The sequence below is a fragment of the Aphis gossypii genome, chromosome 3 (genome assembly GCF_020184175.1).
Source record: "Aphis gossypii isolate Hap1 chromosome 3, ASM2018417v2, whole genome shotgun sequence".
In the NCBI taxonomy this organism is placed as follows: Eukaryota; Metazoa; Arthropoda; class Insecta; order Hemiptera; family Aphididae; genus Aphis; species Aphis gossypii.
In genome coordinates this window covers 35,437,123-35,460,369 of record NC_065532.1, presented here as the reverse complement: position 1 = coordinate 35,460,369, position 23,247 = coordinate 35,437,123, and the positions used below count along the sequence as shown (strand labels likewise).

Below are 23,247 nucleotides of genomic sequence, written 5' to 3'. Positions count from 1 at the left end.
CATTTCAGGACTATCCAATAGTTCATAGGGTTTTGCAAAAATATTTTAATAAAATGCGGCCAATATAGTATTATGTGCACAAAAGACTACATTCGAATAATAAAACGCTGTGTAAGTATAAATATGTCGATTAGCAGAATATTTTATACTTTTATAGCTATAGCCGTTGTTTTTGGATGTAACTTTTACTCGGTATTAGATACGACGTGTACGGTATAAAATAATAACATCAATACGTCATTCTCGTTAAATTGAAAGTGGCCTCGATTATTCTTTATATATTATTATATTAAATAAATTATATTATACAGACCAACAGACCATATATTTTAACGTATGTCGAAGGTTTCACTATGCCGTTATTATATGGTGAAGTGTAGGTATGACGGACATCGATCCTCCCCTCGTTAAATTTTTTTTTATCTAGGTACATACCAATATTTCACGATGACAATCATATTATTATGTTTTAAGTGGAGTGATGAATTATGAATTTATTGGTTCAATACATTTACAATGATGTTTGTTTTTTATTTTTATCTTTTTCATCGTCTATTGGGTCAGTAAAATTGGTTTAAATCTTAAAATTTTACTGTGAGTATTGGTAGAAAAAGAATTTTGGTGAAGAATGGTGTGGTGTAATTTCCAGTAACTTTCTTTTTTAATAATCAAGGGACAAACACGGAATACATTCATTTAAAGCGAACATTTTTTGCAATATCGATTTTGTTATTTTACCGTAATTCAAAAACAAATACTGGTAGACACTTGAACATTTTATAAAATATATTTTATACTTCGATATTTATTTTTGATATAGCATAATTTTTAAAATATTTTTGATCTTTTTTTAAGTTTTATATAGTCATACAGACATACTTATGGAGCTTTTTTACTTTTTTTTTTTAGTGAGATGTGTGTTAAAAACAGCAGGAATATAGAATTGTGTAGCATTATAATATCCCTAAGGATATAGGGTACAACTGTGCAAGGATGTATACCAATAAATTCCTTTGTTTAACCCAACTTTAGAAGTTAAGAAACTCTCTTAAAATAATGGATACCGATAATGTATAATAATATGTACCATACCAAGTTTAGTGAATATCATCATAATAATGTGTTACAATTTATTAATATGCAATGTACAGCGGAGAGTGAGGAAATTCGGTGTACTTGTGTTTATATAATATGCGAATTTACATGTAATATTAAAAACACATGGGGATTAGTTTGCTTAAAAACTCTTTTGAAACGATTTTAAGACAATTTAAAAAGTGTATTTATTAAGAAATCCATTTCTATAGTTGGATTTAAAGCATAAATAGATTTGGTTAAAAATATTATTCATTCAAATCATTGTAAAATTATAAAAAGTAGGTATAATATACCGCGATAATAAAAGGTATATACAATTAGCTATGATAATAAATTATTAATGAATTGAGTTCTAAAAAAGCCGAACTTTTGTATGTCGTCATTATTTTTATTTTTTACATTAGAAAATGGATTTACTAAAATTATTCAAGATTCTTACAGTAAAACTTTAAAACAGATGATCAAATTAGTATGGAATACTTTTAGAATTGGCCGACTCAAATTTTTTCACAGGAAATTTTAAATTGACACTGTCATTCTATCAATTATTGATGAATAAACCAATGTATTTTAAAATTGTTTATAATTCGCTATAGGTATGTTTAGTTTGAACACTAATTTTAAAATAGTTTATGTTCATCACAGTGTCACACCGTCATGAATTATTTTAATCAATTTTCGATAAAATAATAAAATAATATTTATATTATGCAGGTAGGTACAAAGGGTTGATGTAAATATAAATTTTATTGATTTTGGTTTAAATATTTTATCACATACCGAGTATCCAGTGTCTAATATTGTATTGTTTTTACAATTCGGGTAATTCATTTTTTGAATTAAAAAAAAAAAAAAAAATCATCCCAATATAAAACCGAAATAAACACATACTGCTAAATATTTGTGTATTATATCACGTACTTCGTAGAATATCGTAATAGATTAAAAATGGTTTAATTATTTGTTAGATTAGAGTATTAGATCATGTTAGGTCACTCTGAAGTTATAACGTATTCATAATCGTTATAAAGTTATATTTGCAGACGTGAAACATAGTTGAATGATTTTAAGTACAAAATTATATAATGCTACACTAATGTTTATAAATATTTTTTTAAATTAAAAGATGTTCAGACTTTTATCACTATGTTAATGAATCATTAAAAATAAAATATGAGTATATGTTCACTACATTAAGAAAACACTAAGCACAGATGATTTTAGTTGTTCTGTTACATTAAATAAATAAACTACTGCAGTAAATAACGTAAAAAATAATCTAAATGGTCATGAGTTTATGATTTTTTTTTGTTAATACTAAAAACTTTTGATATTATTGTGTGCAAGCCTTACTCTTAACTATTTAGAATTTTATTAAAGCTTTTAATAAATCTTCTTTCGTATCGATTAACATTTTAATTAAATAACAAAAAAATCTTAAACGATAATAATATAGTACCTATTTTTTGAGTTTAATTTTATTTATCATTTGATTATATTAAATATAATATAATATATGATATTTTGATGATAATATTATTTTAAATTATGTATATGACATTTTGGAATAAAAACTTTAGAACTTCCACTTAAATTTACCTTTCATTTTGTATACCTAACTGAGACGTTTTATAAGGGGTAAATCAAACGAATTTTTAACTATACATATTTATACTTATAATATGAATTTTTTAAATAAATGTTTATTCATACATATCAATAAATAAACAAAAAACAAATAACATATTTTAAAATTCACTCGAATCGTTTATTATTGCTATTAACTGCACTTATATATTATTAATTATTATTAAAATTGAATGTAATAATTGAATTATTATTACATTCAATTGTAATAATGATTATAATTGTATTAATACAATAGTACAATTTATTTAGTCAAGACAGTAGAAAATTAATTGGCAAGAAAATCATTTCTCCCGATGATATACTTAAATTACATATTATTATACTTATTATTTTAATAATGTGTACTTTTCATGATGTGCAAGTAAATACACGAATTCAAAATTAAATTTTTTGTAACGCAATGAAATAAATGTATCAAGAAATATTAATAGTAAAACAGCTCAGTCTATGTTTTAATTTTTTGATAGAGAAAGGCAAATAGACAATTTAATTCAATATTTGTTCATTGTTCAAATTAATGTACCTTGTTTTTAAATATTTAATGAAATTGTCCAAAGTAGACAATTGATACTGAACAAGGTTAGCTGGTTTATTGACAATGGATTATAAAATTAATTTTTCTTCTAAGGCGGTTCGATAAGTCAAAGTCAAATAATCGTAGTTAACAACATTAAAAATTAGGATACATTTGTATTTAAAAACCTACCCCAAATGTCTATGAAACACAATTAGGTATATATTGTAACTTATTGTCATTTGATGTAGAAGTTAGATGATTTTAGACTAGTTGACTAAATTAATGCAATAATAATAATAATAGTAAATGTCTATGATATAAAATATGAAGCGTAAAAATATATCGGCAAACTGTGTACTTTAGGTGGGTAGGTATCTAACCACCTAATTATATGCTACTCTGGTAGCAGTGGTAGCACCATACACATATCAACTAGAAAATTTAACGAATACATATTGGTACACATTAGTAAACTAAAATTGAAATGTTTGTGCGTTTTAGGTTTAAAATTACGTGTTCATAAAATATATTGATTTGAATAAAACTAGAATATGACAACTTACAATTCATTACAATTTTTTTTACAGAATTATTATTAGTTTGCTATTGTAAGATCCTAGATTAATAAATAAAATAATTTAACTTATAAACCATAATAAACTTCACTTGTAATTGTGGCATTAAGGTTCAATATAATATGATATACTATTAACAAGTAGGTAAGTATAAACTATTAATGAAAAAATATATATTTTTTTATTTTAATATTTAACATACCTATTTAATTTAAAATATTTATGTAATATGTATATATTTAAATACCTACATTAAATAGTGGTTTTTCTATACAATGTATTATTGTGTAGGTAAAATAAAAAAAATTGTTGGTGTTAATTATTTGATTTTAAGTGCTATTGGCATGCATTAAAAATAATCACTTATAATTAATGAAACTTCAATTTTGATATGTGAAATTGTATCAAAATTCATATAATTAGGTAAATTATAAGTGTTTTTGTACAAAAGTAAATTAAATAAATTAGGTATTTTCACATAAAATATCTGAAAGTAACCACCTGTCTACAAAATCGTTGAACATAAATTATAAATAAATATAAGGCGTAAGTCATGATGTAGTATATTTTACTAGCTCGAATTTATTTGATAAACGACAATGCATTTACATAATTAAATTTACTAACATTAAATACTAGGTATCATACAATAATATTCTACGTAGTAATTCAAGAGCTGAGAAGCATAAACGTGTTGGTTGCCGGTACAAATGTTAAAAAAAATAAAAAAATAATTAAATAGACAAAATTCATTAATTTTATTAACTTTTAATTGTTATATGTTTTTTTTACGATGACCTAAATACATTGATTACTTGATAACAATTTTTTAATTACTTTTTCATTTAAATTTGACATTAAGAACTCAAAATATTATTTTTCAAGCGAATTCATAGGATTGTAGTACACTTTTGCTGAAAATAAAATTGTAATAAAAATCATTAAAATGGACTTAGTTGACGGGTAGGTATATATTTCAGATTCATTACACACCATTAAAAGTCATGATGAAACCGTGATATGAAGCACACGATTAGTATCTATATCAAAGGTATCGACCAGTATGATTATAACAGTAATGCAGTCAGTATTATTATCTTATGATCAAAAAGCATTTTAGAATTAATGTTTATTGTAAAGGACCATATTAATTAGTATCTACAGATAAGTTCAATAATTGAAAAACCATAATTATTGATAAAATAAGATCAAACCATTAAAAAATATATAAACTAGTTAAAATATATAATCAAAAATAAGTAAGTTATTATTTAGAATAATGCATCACATATATATTATCGTCAACCATGATAGGCGCAACTAGAGTCAAAGTTATTGGGGCTTATAAAGGGCTAATCTCAACAAAACACGAATGCAAGCTTAATTTCTCACATCACTACTAACGTTTAATTTTAAAAAATACGACTAACGATCAACAAAGATAGAATAATAATATAAAAACCGTTCTGAACAAACCATAATTAATACACAATGAATTAATTTAATAGAAGAATTTTTGAACTACGCTCTGTCGTTAAAAAATGTATTTTAAACGTTCCTTCGCCGTTAATCGTACTCGGTACAACTCTCTCGTTTAGTATAATAAATGTTAGTCTACGTTAGTAGCCGAGTTTATATTAGCAAAAAAAACAGTTTTTAATAATTATGTCGTAATATAATGAGTCGTATTATACACACTTATAATTTCTCATCGAGTTTTCTTTTAAAAAAAGTGCCACTAACATAACGGGGAAAAACGTACCACGTCGTGGACGGTATAGGGGTCTAAGTCCCCTAGTTGCGCCGGTGACTCCAACACAACGTGTACCTACACACGTGTACACGCATGTCGTATTGTATTACTTACGTATAGGTATGCTGTGAGATTTAAGTTTCGGACCGTAAGAGTATATTATTAATTTATTATGACGTATAAAATAATTTAAACGCGACGCGCGTGCGATGCGCGCGTGTGATCACGACGGACGAACTCGGACCGAGGGTTACGACGACGTTTGCGGGCGTGTGTGTGTGTGTGTTTTTTTTTATTCGCAAGTATACGACGCGATCGGACTTGGGATTTCGGATTCCGATGAGGGTTTTTTTTTTAGCGCGAATCGACGTACATGAGCGATCGGCTGGCCAGTCGTCGTCATACGAACGAGACCGCGTGTGTAAACCAAATCGACCGGCACTCGTCGGCCAAATGCGATACGGAAACGTGTGCGGGGCGATCAATCCACCGCGGGCTCGGCAATCGCGTGTGTCGAGTCGCGTGTATATAGGTACGCATAAATAAACCAAACAACGCGGCCAATACACGAGCGCACGCCTATACACACACACACACACACGTACGTGTATTTAAAATGCATACGGGTACAGTGTTGTGTGTTTGCGAGTAGACTTACAGGAATCCTTTATGATTTTTTTTCGAAAAAATTCTTTTGACGTACGCTCGTTCCGATGTACGGTCGATTAAAAAAAAAAAAAGGCGAATCGGAAACGATGAGATCCCGCCGAAACGCGATCAAGTGCTCCGGGAATATAAAATAAGCGAAAACTTTAATTTTTTTATAACAATTGTGTTGTGTTTTGTTTTGTTTTTTTAATATATTATTGTATTTTTTTTTTTTTGTCTTTTTCGATTTATCGGATTCAACGGAAATCGTTTTAATTATTCACTACTGAGATATAGGTATAAGCACACAATGTATTACATTATATTAGATATTTTGAATAATATGATATTATTGTTTTCGTAATAAGCATCACACATGCGACACTAGCGAGTGCGCTTATCGTAGTTACCGTACGTCAATATAATGTTTTAAAGACTTAAAATATTTTGTATAATAATAATAAACTATAGGTACAATAGGTACCATTATAAATATAATTATATATAGTATATATTATGTATTATTTTTAATTAATTTAAAGCCTAGTGTCAAAACATATTGAAAAATATTATTCAACTCGTTATTATATTAGTTTAAGGCTTATGGAAATTTTAGGATTCTGTTGACCGTTGACGATTTAGGGATTAAATAAGAATACTTCACCAAGTATGTGATGCTTTGTGTTTAATGTCTTTGCACGCTTATTACTATCAATCTTCCATATTTCCATAATAATATGCGTAAGCCTTAAGATTTACACTATATTCAGTGCATGAAAATAATAATAAACATAAATAAATATTTGCATATTATAAAATATATCTTTTTTTATCAAGATGTGTGCGTTTTAAATTTCCAAAAGTAAACAATCCAAAGTTAACTGTTGTTAATGGTAACGCATTATACTAACATATTATTTCAAATAATTTTTCCAACATAAAGTTATTGCGCTGTTTTTTGAAACAGCTTGTTTATTATGACTGCGTTATATTATAGGAAATGAAAAAAGGTATTGATTTAATAATACCAACATAGGTGATATTATACTATGTAGTATAATATGATGAAAATTATGATTAACAATATTGCGCGTAAGGCACTCTGTATTATCATCCCGGAAATTCACATTAGTTATGTAATTTAGAAATGTAAGCTATATTACATAAAATTTAGTTAATTTCATGAATATGTATTACATTATAATGAAACATTTATACTATATTATCTGTTTGTTGTTGTTATTTATCAAATCATTTAAAATTGTATTAAATTACATAAAATAAATAAAAAATGTACAATTTGTGCGGCTAGCATTCCATTTGCTTTATATAGTATTATTCTCAAATATTAAATTATTATTTAGTTAATATATACATATTATTTTTGTTTTTTTGTTTGCTAATCCTGTACTATTAAGCCTCAATAGTAGTTCTGTAGTTTTGTATCCATTAAATTAAGTGAACACATTTCTTTGATTTCAACGTTTAACAAATACTTGGTATTTTAATTATTATAAGTGATAGTTTAATTATTTACGAATATCTATTTTATTAGTATCAATTGTGAAAAACTAAACTCTTTTATCCAATATAATACCGATTTTTTTTTTTTATCGAATTTAATTAATTTTTTAAGAATCAACTAAAATGTATAATTATAAAACCTTAATTAATGTAATATAATTATATAAAATGTAAATAATTGCATTTTGTTCAAAATTTTTCATCAGTTTAAGTATAAAAGCGTATATTTTTACTTACAATGATTGTTGGAAAATTCTTGACGAGAATTCTGTTTGGAATTCCTTGATTTGTTTTTTCCGATTACGTCTATGAATACAAATCAATAATACGTGTAGAAGTTCACTTTTTATAGCTTATAAAAATATAAACGGAAATTCAATCTGAAAAGAGTTTTATACTTTATTAGGTAAAGGGATGATTAAAACCAACTATTTAAAACAGTTTTATAAAAATTGTATAATAGTAAAAATTATAATGTTTAATATAATAATATTTTTAATTTAATTAATATTTAATATATAATAATTAATAATTAATTAATATTATCATTTTAATTTATTATTACCGTGGGAAGACCAAATTTTATAATATTATTAAATTATAACAATTATATAATTGTATCGTTACTACACAGTACACTTTTTATTTATATAACAAATTTAAAATTAAAAAAAAATGGTTTTACTTTATGTTATATATTCCATCGTTATAAGTATAAGTATACTTCATTTTCATTTTCAGTGATATACAATTTTTATATTCAAATTGATTTTTATGTTATGTATAAATCAATAAACAGTTAAATTATATTTGTAAATTACGAGCAATATGCTTATAATAAATTTATATTACAACGATATATTTATTTATTTTTCAGGCTAAACAGGATAACAGGAAAAACTCGAGAAGTTTTATGTGGCCCCATCTATCAATTGGAAAACAAGTCTAGTTGAAACTTTAGTGGGTTGTTTTTAATATTAAACACCATTGAGGTGTTTAATACGTTTTTTTGATTATTTGAATTTTTATTATTTATATATATATATATTATTATTTACTATTTTATAGTTTCGTAAATTACCAATTATTATTATTAATAGGTATTCTATTGTATTCCACTTCATTAAAATATTTAGCATTATAATTAACTATAATATTTATTTATAATAATAAGTATTATAATACTATAATAATTGTTTGTACATGTGTTATGGATATTTTTAGTAAAAATAACTCCCGAAAACACTTTTTTTTTTTTTAATAAATTCTATCGAGAAGTTAAATATAAATACTTGTTACAGTTATTACAGTCATTTTCATAATTTTCTACGCATTTCTTGGGTTAACAGAGTCCTGGTCGAATTAGGCTACCGGACTCTAAATCGTAGTATTGCGTTTGAATATTTTGTGCAAACAATGAATAATTACAACAAGGTGGGCAAAAAAAAATAGTACCTAATGCCCGACATCCAATTTTCGTCTACTGTTTTTTTCATTTTACTTTTTCATCAAGATCTTTACTCTCGACTACTCAAACAATTCTCTATTTTATATTCACTGAGGTAATCGACCATTCTATTGTTTCACTTGAATTTCTGTTCTGGACCCTCGGGATTTATTTTCTCACGACACTATATTTTGCTTATGCACATCCATCTCAGGCAGGTACTGGCTGATGGTAAAGTATATCTTTAAATTATAAAATACAATAGTTCCGACTAACATAATTCGTACATTCAATTGAACCTAGTTTTGATCATCAAGAAAGAATATTATTCATTTATACTTAGATAACGGTGACCATTTAGAGTGTGCACTAGATAATTACTTCGGTTTATAATTTTTATTTATTTAATATAATAAATTTGTCTCAAAAGTTTGAGCTTATAAAAGCTCAACAGTGTAGGTACCTTTTCATTATACACAACTTTTATAATTTTAATTTGTCACGTTTTCACTTTACCTCTGTTTGACTAAGTTTCAATCATATTAAAAATTGATTTTAGTTCATCTTTTAAAAAAAAAAAAAAAAAAATAATTAAATTTATACGAATATCACAAAATTACAGAAAAGTATTTAGTTAAATCGTAGTAAAATAGTGCCCGTTTTACAGATCGATCAAATAGAATATTATCAATTATAATATACAATAAGTAAAATTAAGGTTTATCTTATCAATTAGGTACGTCATAGGTGTACATATTAATAGTTTTCTTTATAATCTAAATATTTAATTTTAAATTTAAAAAAAAAAAATCAATTTTTATTTTTATTTTGCTATAACGCATTTATACACGCATGTGAATAAATACACATATGGTTATTGAATGGATTCCACAGGAGTGCGCCACGAATATTGTCGATAAAAATGTAACATGTTTTAAGAGAATTTGAAAGTCACCATTTGTAAAGAGTTATTTAAAGGCAATAATTAGATTTCTGGTGCGTGAGTCGTGGTAGTTTGAGCGTTGTAAATTATCAAAATATTCATAAGACGTGTATATGTGTAAATAAGGCTGTAAGAGGGACACGTCTTGTTCCCGCACGTACACTCAGATGTCAACAATTCGGTACGTCGAGTATAAACGTGTCTTATTTCACTGCTAAATTCCGGTGCACATCAGTTGGGTACCAGATTAAAATTTTTTGCTAACTAAGTTTCATGTTAAAAGTTATATTTTACTAGTTGGATCTTGTATAAGAAAACATTATCTAAATATTATTTTTTAAATAAATAATTCGTGAACTTTCGAATTAGTTTATCATCTGGTCGAATCATTTTCAAATTCGTTTGGTGATAAGAACGGAAGTCCAAATAAATATCTTAAGTAAATATCTAACTCGGATTTTTTTTTTTATACATTCACCACTTAATCATAAATTCAGAAAAGTATAGAACCCGTGTTCATTACATTACAATGAGATTAATAATTTTATATGGATCCGATATAATATAGTTTATCAAATTTTATTCCATAATACCGATCGATCTGAATATTTGATGATGCGATTTTTATGCTGATATTTTAACGTCTCTATGTTTACTTTGGTTCCTACAAACAACTTTTTCCATTTATTTTGTTTATTTAAAGCAGCGTAATCTACTTTTAAATAGATATACAAAAATGTATATATGTATATATAATTTTTACATTTTTTAAAAACAAAGTCTGATATAATATAAATATATATAATTGTATAAGAAAGTTGTTAGTTTAGTAGGAACTAAACGAGACAAAATAAGAAATCGTATTTATTTAAATCCATATCACGTAATTAAGTTGAGCAGTACGTTGGATACAAAATAAGTCTCTTTAACTGCACAAAAAAAGTCTATTTCCAATTCCCTTACCTTATACAAACTAAAAGATAACCAGTGGTAAATTTTATTTAAAATTTGTTTATAATTAAATTTTTAAATATTTTTAAGGACTTAAATATTGAACAACGATGGATAGTCAAAATGATATGAAAGTCTTTTTTAAAGTCACTATTTGTAGATATAAACGATTGGGAAATATAATAAATACCGAGAAAAAAAGGCAATCCTTGTTGGATCTTCGAACATGTTTAAACCAAAGACATAATTGTTTTCGAGGCAATTCAATATTTATTTTGTTTATTCTTTAATTTAAACATGGAAATATTATTTTGAGTACTACTTTAAGCCAAATAAAAACCTTTCGGCTGAATTCCAGTTCATTTTTTTTCACACTACATAGCTATGTATATATGCTAAACCATATTTATCGAATAACTTACATAACAAATTCATATAATAATTAAGTTTGGAATAGGTATTTCATTATATTATTAACTACCTGCTATTATACTATTTTATGAATAATTTAATAATATAATTAAAATAGTAGAATAAATAGATTCATCTGTTCTCGTCGTAAACATGTTTATTATTAATAACTCAATTACACTTATAATATATCGGTAGAGATGTATACTTTATAATTTTTGTATTCACTTTTATCTCTCTTCAATATAATTTTATACTAAACAATTAACACGTGTGTATCCAATTATCCAATTTTTGCTATATCACAGTGATAATTACTATCTAGCGCAATTAATTAAACAATACATTTATGAATTTTAAGAGAAAACTTCATGTTGAGTTAACTGTTTCGTAGTAATAAAATCCACGATTGGATCTCCTTTTTAAAGAAGAAATGTACACGTTTTACTTCCATACCATTATACCATTCGAATTCAATATAAAATCAGTGCTGTTCGTCAGATATTGCAGTTATTCATTAAATTATACGCAATACGTATGTTTCATTGTTTCTGTGGGAGTTGAATTAAAATATCCTAAACCATTTCTGTTGCTTTAGTGTATATAAGTATGTTTCATTACACAAGAAAGTTATACTTTAAATTGTGTTTAGTAAAATTTGCATATTTTGTTGTTGTTGCATATTATAAAATAAATGTATATCTGAGTAGGTAATAGGTATATATTAGTAAAATTAAGAAAATATTTCGCATTATTTCGATATGGCAAAGCAAGATTCAAATAAGTTTGAATAATAAAAAAAAAAAAAACAAATTTAAAAAATTTTCGCTATAAAAATAATAATTTAACTAGGTATCTATGGCTAAATCGAATCTAGGGTGATAACATATCGTTGTGTATAATTTTATTATACATTTAATATTATATTATTATTTATTACACGCAATAACACGTGAAAGAAATTAAATTTAGTTTATTCAAAATGATTTTTAAAGATTACCTACATATGCACCTGTGAATTATGTTTGTTACGTGTACATTATACAAATTATACTATTTTGTACATTACGAAGAAATATAATTATTTTCCAAAATAGCAGGAAAATAAAATAAAAATCACATTAATATTATTTATTATTATATTTTTATTTTAAACAACGTAATATTGAAGACATTTTTTTTTTAGTATAGATTCATACATATTTTGAGATTTTTATATAATTCCTATATAATAATAAATAAAAATAGTTAAACATGTCCACTATAGAGATATAATTTCATTCGTGTATAATATTAATTTGTAATCCATCATTCTACGTTTTCCCAGAACACAATTGGTAGTTGGGCAACAATTTTGGATATTTATGGACATCTAAACGTTTCAAGAGGATTATTTTCTCATCAGTAGTTCTTATTAAATTAGACTTAGGAATTAGCGTCAACATTTGATAAATACTAAACAGTTAATAATATTCAAAATATAGCTTAGAAGATATACTTACGTCTTATCAATGGACATAATTATTTTATAAAGTAAATTAAATTTACTTGAAATTTTCAGTAAAATGTTGATTTTTAATTGACAACATCTAGGTACTATTAATTGAATAATCTAACGCAGATTGAATAATAATATTATTCTAAATAATGTATTTTTCATTTATAAGTAATTATTAAGTATCTAATGCTTTGATAAACTGATGTAAAATAAATCAATTTTTTTTTATTAATAAACATTTAAGTTACTCTATCCATTATAGTCATTGAATTATTGTGTAGGTACTTACTGAGGTCTGAGACCATTTTATACAGTTTTTTATTTCTAGTTATATATTTTATAATTCATGATGAATCGATTAAAATTTTTTAGTAGTGATTTCGTCCTTAAATTATACTTTATTGAACTATTGTGTGAAATTACAAATATTCATATTTTATTACATGTGTCTTATCAGAAAATGATTTGGGTGATACAAGTTGTCTAATTATTGATAATTGTTCAAGATTATAATTGAGTTTTGAATAATTATTTTTTTTGTTATTGTTTTCATAAATTATCTTATTAAATTATATATTTTTTATTTAGTTATTTGTTATAATTGAATTAATTTTAGTTTTTTTTGTAGTTAAATTTTAGAAAGTTTATAACTTAAAATTTTTCTGTATGAGGTAGATTATAACTACTAAATAAATACGCTGTTTTAAGCACTGAAACATATATATATATATATATATAATATATCATCGTTTCATAGCTATTTAAATATTTTTAAAAATATAACAGTATGTTTTTATTTATTTTTTTAAACTATAAAATAAGTATAATAAATACTAATATACTAGTATAGTTATCGTTTTTCTAGACGTTTATGAATACTTTATGCATTGTCTTTGAAAAATAATTTATAATATTATAAAAATGCTAGTTAAGCTATTTATTTTTGGTTAACTAAAATATTAAATATTATCAATCTTCAATAATATGTAGCGTATTCTTTTATGAATAGGTACAAAATTTAATTCAATTGTGAAATTTAAAAAATAAAAGAAGTTAATTTTAATTCAAATACTAAAATTTCGAATTAATGAAAGTTTGAAATAATAATTATAAATTATTTGATTTCTTAAATCTAAATCTTAATTACATAATTTATTAATACAACTTTATTTAACTGCATAACCTCTCAGTTAGAATCTTAAAAAAAATAATAACATAAATATAAATTTGTGTAAAAATACAAAGTTATAAAAATTTAGATCATTAAAACATTAATTGTTAGGTTTCTGTACAAAGAATAAACAGATCATTAAACTAGTTTTTGTACTTAATTAATTATTTTCAATAAAAAGGATCGCATTTATTTTAATGTACTGTGTTTAATTTAACGACAAAATAATTTATAACTGTACAAAGTGTGATTAAAAGTATGTAGGTACCAACCTATCCATTTTAATTTTTATAACAGCTGATTTAGTTCTATATTCACATCTAAATTATTTGTGACAGATATTTGAGAACTAGCATTTTCTTATGTTTGAAGAATAGAGTCTAATAACCTAACTATCATTAGTGTGGAACCCTTAATAAACGCACCATTATTTAATAATAATTTATCAAAAAGCTTTCTTTTTAGTACGTTTCTCTCTCAGAAGGTATAATAATTATTTTAATACACCGGGATACACGGAATTTAGGACATTTCAAAATAATAATATGGATTATAATTGTAGTTTGGTGCCTTAGATGTCACAGGTTGGCTTAAAGGTTAGGACATTTGAGGATCGGGTACATTAATTTCAAAAGTCTTATTATGTAAACCTTGGCTACTATATAGGAATTATTTGATTTCAGTTATTCAATGAAGTTCGTGTCTGCAGGATAGTTATATTCTAAATGAATACCTATTGTACATTAAAATTAGTTTTGCCCTTATATAATGTAATAATGACTATACATTATAACAACCAACAGAATTATAACGTAGAATATTATGTGGTGATATAAATTTCATATTATATATATAAAAAAAACACAATATCTACGTAAATATATTATTTATTAAAGGTTATAAATTATATTACATATTGAATTTTCATTCTCAATGTTATATTATTAATAACTTACAAATAACTGATTTGTGGTGATATTTGGAGATGTTTATAAAAATAAATTAGTTTAAAATACATGAAAATATAATTAGGTATGTTATCTATGCATTCAAAATAATTACTTATTATGTTTATCGTTCGTATTATGAATATATGTATTTTATTTGTTATATTTAAATTAGGTAAGTACCTACATAATATTAATAATATAACATACATTTTAAATTATAACGAATCATTGAATCAATATTAGGAATTAGGAGAGTTTAACTTGAGTAAAAAATGTATGTTTTGAATTATTAAGTTAATAACCTAACCTGAATGTTTTAAGATTATTATTACGATAATAATGCATTTATTCAATTTTTAATTTCAATACATTTTTAGTAAATTCATGGAATATATTTTAAAACATTAAATCAGTTTGTAATGTATTCTATCCAGTAGTTTTGAGTTATTTAACAATGTGTAGTATGTATACTAGATTTAGGAGATTATAATGGTTTGAAAATTATATGTGTAGTAGGTAATCAATTTTAATTTATTAACATTTTATAAGTTACTTACTGAACTAAATATTATAATATATATGTATTATATTTTATGTAAAACCATTATTTCAGATTATTTTCTTAGTAAATTTGTTTAGTTATTCAAACGACCAGCTTAGAATTCAATATAAATATATTCACATAAAAAATAAAAATAAAATATTTGGATAATTTTTGTGAAAAGGGTTGGATCTCAATTAAAAAAAAAGAGTTAAACGACATCTCTGAAATGTTAAAAGAAATTTAATTGTTTAAAAATGTCGTTTTTAAGTGTATTTAAAAGTTCCAATTATAAAAATTTAAATAACTTTATTATTTGTAGAAAAGTACGGAGGTGATCATACTTGAAGGATTATTATTTATATATATTAGAATTAGTTAATACGAATAATTAAATAAGAAAATTTACTATAAAAAAAAGGATTCTTGTATAAATACAAATATTTATTAACATTTGACTATATGCAAATTTTCGTCACAAATTATAAACCAAAACTACTCACCCGATCTAATTTTATTATGAATAAATAATATTATTGGAATAAATTTGTAGATATTTACCATATATAATATATTTGTGTACGTAAAGACTATATGTCGTAAATAATTTAATTTGGTAAGGTAATTTTCCCAACATTTAAGGATTATAAACAAGACCCAACCAAAGAACCAAAGGGTTCGGATACCGAACATCCTTCGTTAACTTTTACTTGTTACCTTCGATGTTTCAATAAGTCTATAACTAGCGTTTATTATTGTTTTCATTGATATTAAATTTAATGTTTTTAAATTATCCCAATTATCAATAATGAGTTATAATTTATAACTAAATTTAATATAATTTTTAAATTAAGCTGATTATCGTACATGAAAATAATATTTTTTCAAATTAATAACTCATTATTTACGTTTAATATTTATAATTAACAGTTTAATTTTAACAACTTTGATAATTTTTAAAATCATTGTTAATTTTAAACATTATATAATATAATACAATAAAAAAAAAAGAACTCACCGTTAAACTATACTATTATTATTTCTCATCAATACTTTTTTATAGTTAATTTTGTTGAAACATAATAATAAGTTAATTTATGTGAAAAGTTCAATAATTAATTTATAATTAATGACCTAAACTCTAATATTTAGGTAAGTTTTTAAGTTTAAGCAGATGATATCATTATTAGTAAGAGGTTGTGTGTAAAGAAAAATATGGTAAGAAACACTGTATATTAAATATGTGAACCTTTAAACTATGTATGTAGTCACTCCCGGTCATTACTATCATTTTATTTTTGTAAGTTGAATATTTCAACGATATTGAACTTATGTGTTTTCATAAAATATTTTACTTCCTGTATTAGCTATCATATAATATACTTTAATATTATCATCATAGATAAGTTTATTGTTTGTAATTAAATTGTTTACTTTATATTTTTAATTATTTACTATATAAATAAAAAGTATTAGTATAGTTCTTTTTATTTTATTTTTCATTTTAAGTCCTAATCTTATATCTTCACGTGTACCGACAAACTATAGTTAAAATCTATTATTATATTTTCAAATATTTTTCAAATTGCTAAATAGTGTAATTAAATGCATTAGTTTTTTACATGCATTTATGTCAGCTTTTAAAACAACGATTATAATTTATTATGTAAATTAAAATTATATGAAAGTACGAAACCATAATAATAAACTTATAATAATTAAGCAAATAAAAATTTTTTATTTTATTTTATTCTAACAATAGTTTAACACTTAAAGTAAACCTTGTTTAAAATGTAAGCTAACATCAATATAATATTGATTTTTACAATATGCTTAAATTATAATTTAATGAAATTTCAAATTTTCAAATTTTAGTATTGGAACTTTTACTCAATTGTGTTTTTATTGCTTGAAGCTAACTTAGAACTTTTAATTTCTTATTTTTTTAATTAAAAGTTTTTATATTGCAATGTTTACCGGTGAGAAAATAATAGGTACTTATGTTTATTTAAAATGTTTAGTTTTTGATTGTAATTTTTTTTTCTAATTTTGGTTTCTTTAATTTCTTGTCGTGATTCTCTTCACGATTTTCTACATTTTTTCTCTGGGGTTTTCTTTATTTATTTGATATCGTTCTTTTTTTCATAACTTTAAGTTTTTCATCTGATAAATTTAGTAGTGAAGCCTTTTTCTATCTATCTTAAAATGTACAAAAGATCGTGCTATCGTCATTATTATTTTATGAGAGTATTTTTAACCTTATTTTATATATAATAGAGATTAATTCATAAGGCAGTTTTTATAAATGCAGTTCATGAAATTGTATGGTCACTGGTTAGTTGTTTTAAATATTATTTTAATTATTTTTTTATAAAACAACTATACATCTTACTATTTTATTTCTTCGCTTTACTACAACTAGCACTTATCTACAGTAATCAAAACAATTAATCAATACAAATTCTAGTTTTATAATTAATTTTAACTCTATATTTAAATATAAATATCAGTTTCTTATTAATTATTTTTTATAATTATGTAAGAAGAACAAATGCAATACAATAAAATACAAATCAATAAATTGTGGAAAACGACATGATGGTTATTGTGCTCCATTATTTATTCATCGAAAATTTATAGAGATGGTATAACGTGATCTATTTTTGACAGCCATTAATATTCGTAGTATAACTGTATAAAATTTAAGTTTTCTATTTTATATGGATTATTATATTATATTTTATATTTATTGTACAATTTCTAAATTATTAGTAATGACTTTGTGCTTTTGATAAACCTTGGGACATGTATTCTAAAAAGATATATAATAAAAAAAATATTAAAAATGATATAGATATTTCTTTCTCTCTATATATATATATATATATATAAAATAAATGTATTAATAAAAATAAATAAATATAATATGCTTTTATAGTACGGTAGTTAATATCTTAAATTGATAAAATAAATAAATAATAAGTATAAAATAATTATTTTAGCGTATAGAATTTTTTTTTCTAATAATAAATGATACAGTAAATGGCGCATTGTATAGGCAAAATAGGTACACAACTGTGTTGAAGATCGTTGTCAAACATGTTTAACTTATACTATTTTTAATAATCTTCTAAATAATATGACTTTTATTTATTTAAATAAAATACTGATATTATCAGGAGAGTAATACAAATGATTAAGATTATTTTATGTATTTATAATTATATTTTAAGCTGTTAATTACAGTATAAACCAACAATAAGTGCGATAAATACAATATTATTATATAAGATTTAATAATTATAGGATTGAAGTCCTAAGATACCTACAAACCAATGTTTATAATATTATGTTTCATTCATAAATGAGATGCGTAGTAAATAAAAGCAAACAAATAAGGTATATATTTAATACAAAATAATAGTTATAATACTTTAGAGAATGCTTAACGTAGATTTTTAATTATTTATAATTATGGACTATGCACAAACATGTACAAAATGAATAAAAATGAATCAATATTATTGATTTTAATTTTAATTATTTTATCATTAATGTTGCAAAAATGTATAGACTGACATACTAACTGGGTCTTGTTTTTATAATTTAAACTCCGAATTTTCAGTGTAATCTGACTAAAATCTTAAAATAAATATTGTGTTTATCTTTATTTATTGTATTTTACAAGCATGAGTTTAAGCTTCGAATTTGTTTTCAAACAATTATTTATTGGTCGGTTTTACATAAAAATTACATTATACATTATTGTTGATCATGATGTAATATTCATAAAGTATGAATATATACATACTCTTTTTCTTTGTAAAAAGAACAAGAAAAATTGCCATATAAGATAAAAAAAAACGTCTACTATATTTTGAGCAATATTAAGTACCATCCATGAAGTCTTAAAGACGTAGTGCATATGTATTTTTACATTAATCTTAGAACACTTAAGTGTATACGTTCAACGAAATGTATTAATGCATCTACATGATATTTAAATAAAGCATTACTTACGAAAAATACTGAATAGTCTTGACGAATACCTATGTTTTGTGTTCAGTAGGACAGCATTTCAGTGGTTGAATATTTGATTTATCGTTTTTTTTTTTGTGTATATAACAATGATGGTACAGGTCATATAAAACTCAATAAAGTCAGATCTTTTATGTGTTCTAAGTCTCGGTCGATGTACACGTCACTTATTCATATGGCTTTATAGGAGAACGTACAATACACATATTGTATCACTATTGATTTTTAGTTAAAATAGCAGCCAAAAACCGTGCAATCGACTTGGATCTAAATCGTCCCCGTATCAAACCCACATACACACATGGTAGATTATTATATGATTTTTTTTCTTGAAAAACACACGCTTATCACCAATATCGATTTCACATCACGGCATTTTGGCAACAATCCTGCCGTACTGCGCTGCTTATCACTGTATAGCCATCGTAACAGTGGTTGCAATGTATAGTTAGTCCATGTAAAATTTTAATGGTGGTTTTCAGTCATAATATTATAATCGTTTTGAGATAATAGTCGCAATACCACTGGGTGTAAACATCCACCCCCCAATTTTCCTTACCTCTCGCCGACCTAACAGCAGCTATACACGATACTTGCAAAACACCGTTACGCCATTATCGAATGCTATTTGACACGCGTTTATAATGTGGAGTGGCGTCTCGATGGCCGCCTGCAGCATCGTATTCGCCAAACGATAACACGGTATTCGTAAAATCGGTAGGTAAACACGCCGTCTGGAAAATTTTAAAACACGAAATCTACGTTACGGTAGGGGAACGTTGTTTGAGATAACTCGTTATATAGCCCAAACATTATGATCTATTGTACAATAAGTTTATTTGTTTACAAAACATTGAAATACAGCCAAACAAAATATTTACAAAATCGAGTAAACGAATTCTACGTTTTATCTCATACAACAGCTATAGCTTCGGCGGACGATTGCGATTTGCGAAATTACTTAATTAAATTATCGTTAACGCACGAATAATAATATACTGAAAGCGTTTCGTACTGTTGTAGTTACACCGTTTGATATAGTCAAAACGACCAGCTATAAACGAGTTGTTGACTCTATAATAATATTGACATATCGATATAGATATATATATCGCGCAGGACGTGTAGAAATCACACTCGATCGAGTGATTAATATTACGACTATATACTGTCCGCGGAACAAGAAGACCTGACGAACCGTTCCGTGAGTATATGAGAGTAAATCGAGTTATAAAGACGGAAATAATAAGATACATTTTTTTTTTTTTTGTAAGCACAACTTTTGCCGTAGTAAATTTGTTTTCTCCGACTTACCGTGTCCTCGACAAAACTTCAAGTCTGTCGCGAACCTTCCTCGCCCGGATAAAACAATCCCGAACAGGCTCTGACCAAACATACTTGTCGTACGTCGTTCGCCCTCGCTCCCCTCCACGCCGTCCAAACGACCTCACTACGGGCGCGCCATGCGCTCGTTTATCGTCGACAGCGTCCAAACAGAAGCTGATGCGATCGCGCACGAGGCCACCAGTACTGTCTGTTCTGTGAGCCGAGCGGTTTGCGTTACCATCACACCCTGTGGACACGTCGGTCGCGCGCGCCAGACAATAATTCATAAAAAAAAAAAAAAAAAAGTGATTTATTATAAACGACGTCGTTATGTATTTCGTTTGATTGTTGTGTATACATACCAGAGTGTGCGTGTGTTTTCGATATTGTTTTCCTGCCATTCTTATCGATGATGACATTTTACAGGTACGCGTGCTCATTGTATAATTATAACTACGCCCCATATATTTGCGCCTCGTATTTCGACTGCCGAGCTAGCTGTCTTGTACAGTAATATCATAATAATAATTATTATTACTACGGCGATGATGTTATATTGTTATTATTATTTTTTTTTTTTTTTTACCTTTTCGACCTCACACGTCAAAAGCTATCCTCCAATAGTTTTTGAATTGAAATTGAAATTTTTATGCGTATGATATTTTATGTATTATTCAAATCCGTTTTTTTTTCACGCATATTCTGAAAAAAAATTAAACCAAAACTTAACACTTCAAAGTTTAATCACACGAATCATTTAAAAAAAAAAATCGATAAAAACTGAGTGTGGTGAACAATATTTAATAGCAATAAATAATTATTGAAACTATGTATGACGGGTTGAAAATATTTTTTATAGAATAGCTAAATAATTTGTAGTAAGAAAACGGCAAATGCATAATAATTGTCTATTTAGTATTTTTTTTTTTTTTGTCATTTTGTTTAACCAAATTATTCTGGTTAAACAGAAAGTGCGATAATATTTGACTATTAAATGTTGAATTGCATAAAAATTTTAATGGGGTCGTTGTTTAAGCAAAAATGCATAGATAACAGTTTGTTAAACTTTTCTCAAATATGTATTAATTTTAAAATTTTATATTTTGTACATGTGCTGGTACCATAATTTAAAAACGTATTTTGAAAAATTGTTATTTTTCATACTTTTCAATTTCTATAAATTGGAGAAAAATATGAATTCGCTACCTAATTTAAGAATACATTTTGGATAGATATCATTAAAACTGAATAAAAATATTATCAAATAAAATGTTCGTAAAATATTTATTAAATAAATTATTTATTCTTACACCAAACAATAAATGAATAAACAAAACATGTAATTGGTATGTGTTTCGTGTGTATATAAGTTTACAAACCGCACACGAAGAGTGAAAAAGTGAATATAAACTACTTTAATACGCGTATAATATCACCCCTAAAAGAAATAACGATCGATTTTTTTTTTAAAGGAGTTGTTTACATTTATATCAAAGTATATATATATATATATTCCAAGGAAATAAAGTGACTTATTAGGTGTTTATTTTATCTAAGGTATATTAAATTTCGTAACATATTACTTGTGTACCAATATCTGTATCATAAAATCAAATTAGTGATTTTAAAAATATTTAAAAATAATTACACATACAAGTGTTTAAGTTTGTTTTGTATAAAATTACCGAATTTAAGTTCAAGAAATATAATTTTAACTTAAATACCCCCCAATTTTAAAAATATATCTTTCTTTAAGTTATTATTCATCTACGTGCAAGTTGATTATGTTTTTTTTTTGAACTATTTGAAGTTCAGTATTTCAATATTTGACAGTTCAATATTTGTTGATCTTTGAAAATTGTTAACTAACCTTTTAAGATTAATAAAATAAACATGTATGAAGAAATTGTATGGATTATTAAAGGTGTACACTACCTACTAAATAAGTTATAACCATTTATCAATTAAATAATTCAATTATAAATTATATCTTAAAAATTAATTCTACAAAATAATTAAAATTGGAACCAAACTTTATATACCAATCTTGAACAAGAATTATGTTTGAATTCAATTATTTAAATATGAAATAATGCACTTCTTAATTAGATGTACACAACAATATAGTTTGCTTGAATCATTTAAATTAATTGACTTTGAAACTTAAAATAAATAAACAAATGAGAAATTTATAACTTGCATACGC

At 24.8% G+C, this 23,247-nt stretch overlaps 2 protein-coding genes across 4 annotated transcripts in view; one reads left to right on the top strand and one right to left on the bottom strand.

Moving 5' to 3' along the window:
• Positions 1–21,368, bottom strand: part of LOC114124743 (uncharacterized) — a 29,353-nt gene extending 7,985 nt beyond the window's left edge. The window contains exon 1 of one of the 2 annotated variants that reach the window (XM_050202570.1): positions 21,030–21,368. In XM_050202570.1, coding sequence (XP_050058527.1) covers positions 21,030–21,328 — 299 coding nt within the window. In that variant the 5' untranslated portion in view covers positions 21,329–21,368. Of the gene's footprint in view, positions 1–5,707; positions 5,720–21,029 lie in introns of those variants that run through there. The other variant, XM_050202571.1, reaches the window with a different exon arrangement.
• LOC114124158 (GTP-binding protein REM 1-like) overlaps positions 21,258–23,247 on the top strand; it is an 84,743-nt gene continuing 82,753 nt past the window's right edge. For both annotated transcript variants that reach the window (XM_050202569.1, XM_027987340.2), the window contains exon 1: positions 21,258–21,467. In XM_050202569.1, the coding sequence (XP_050058526.1) occupies positions 21,451–21,467 (17 nt within the window). In that variant the 5' untranslated portion in view covers positions 21,258–21,450. The remainder of the gene's footprint in view (positions 21,468–23,247) is intronic.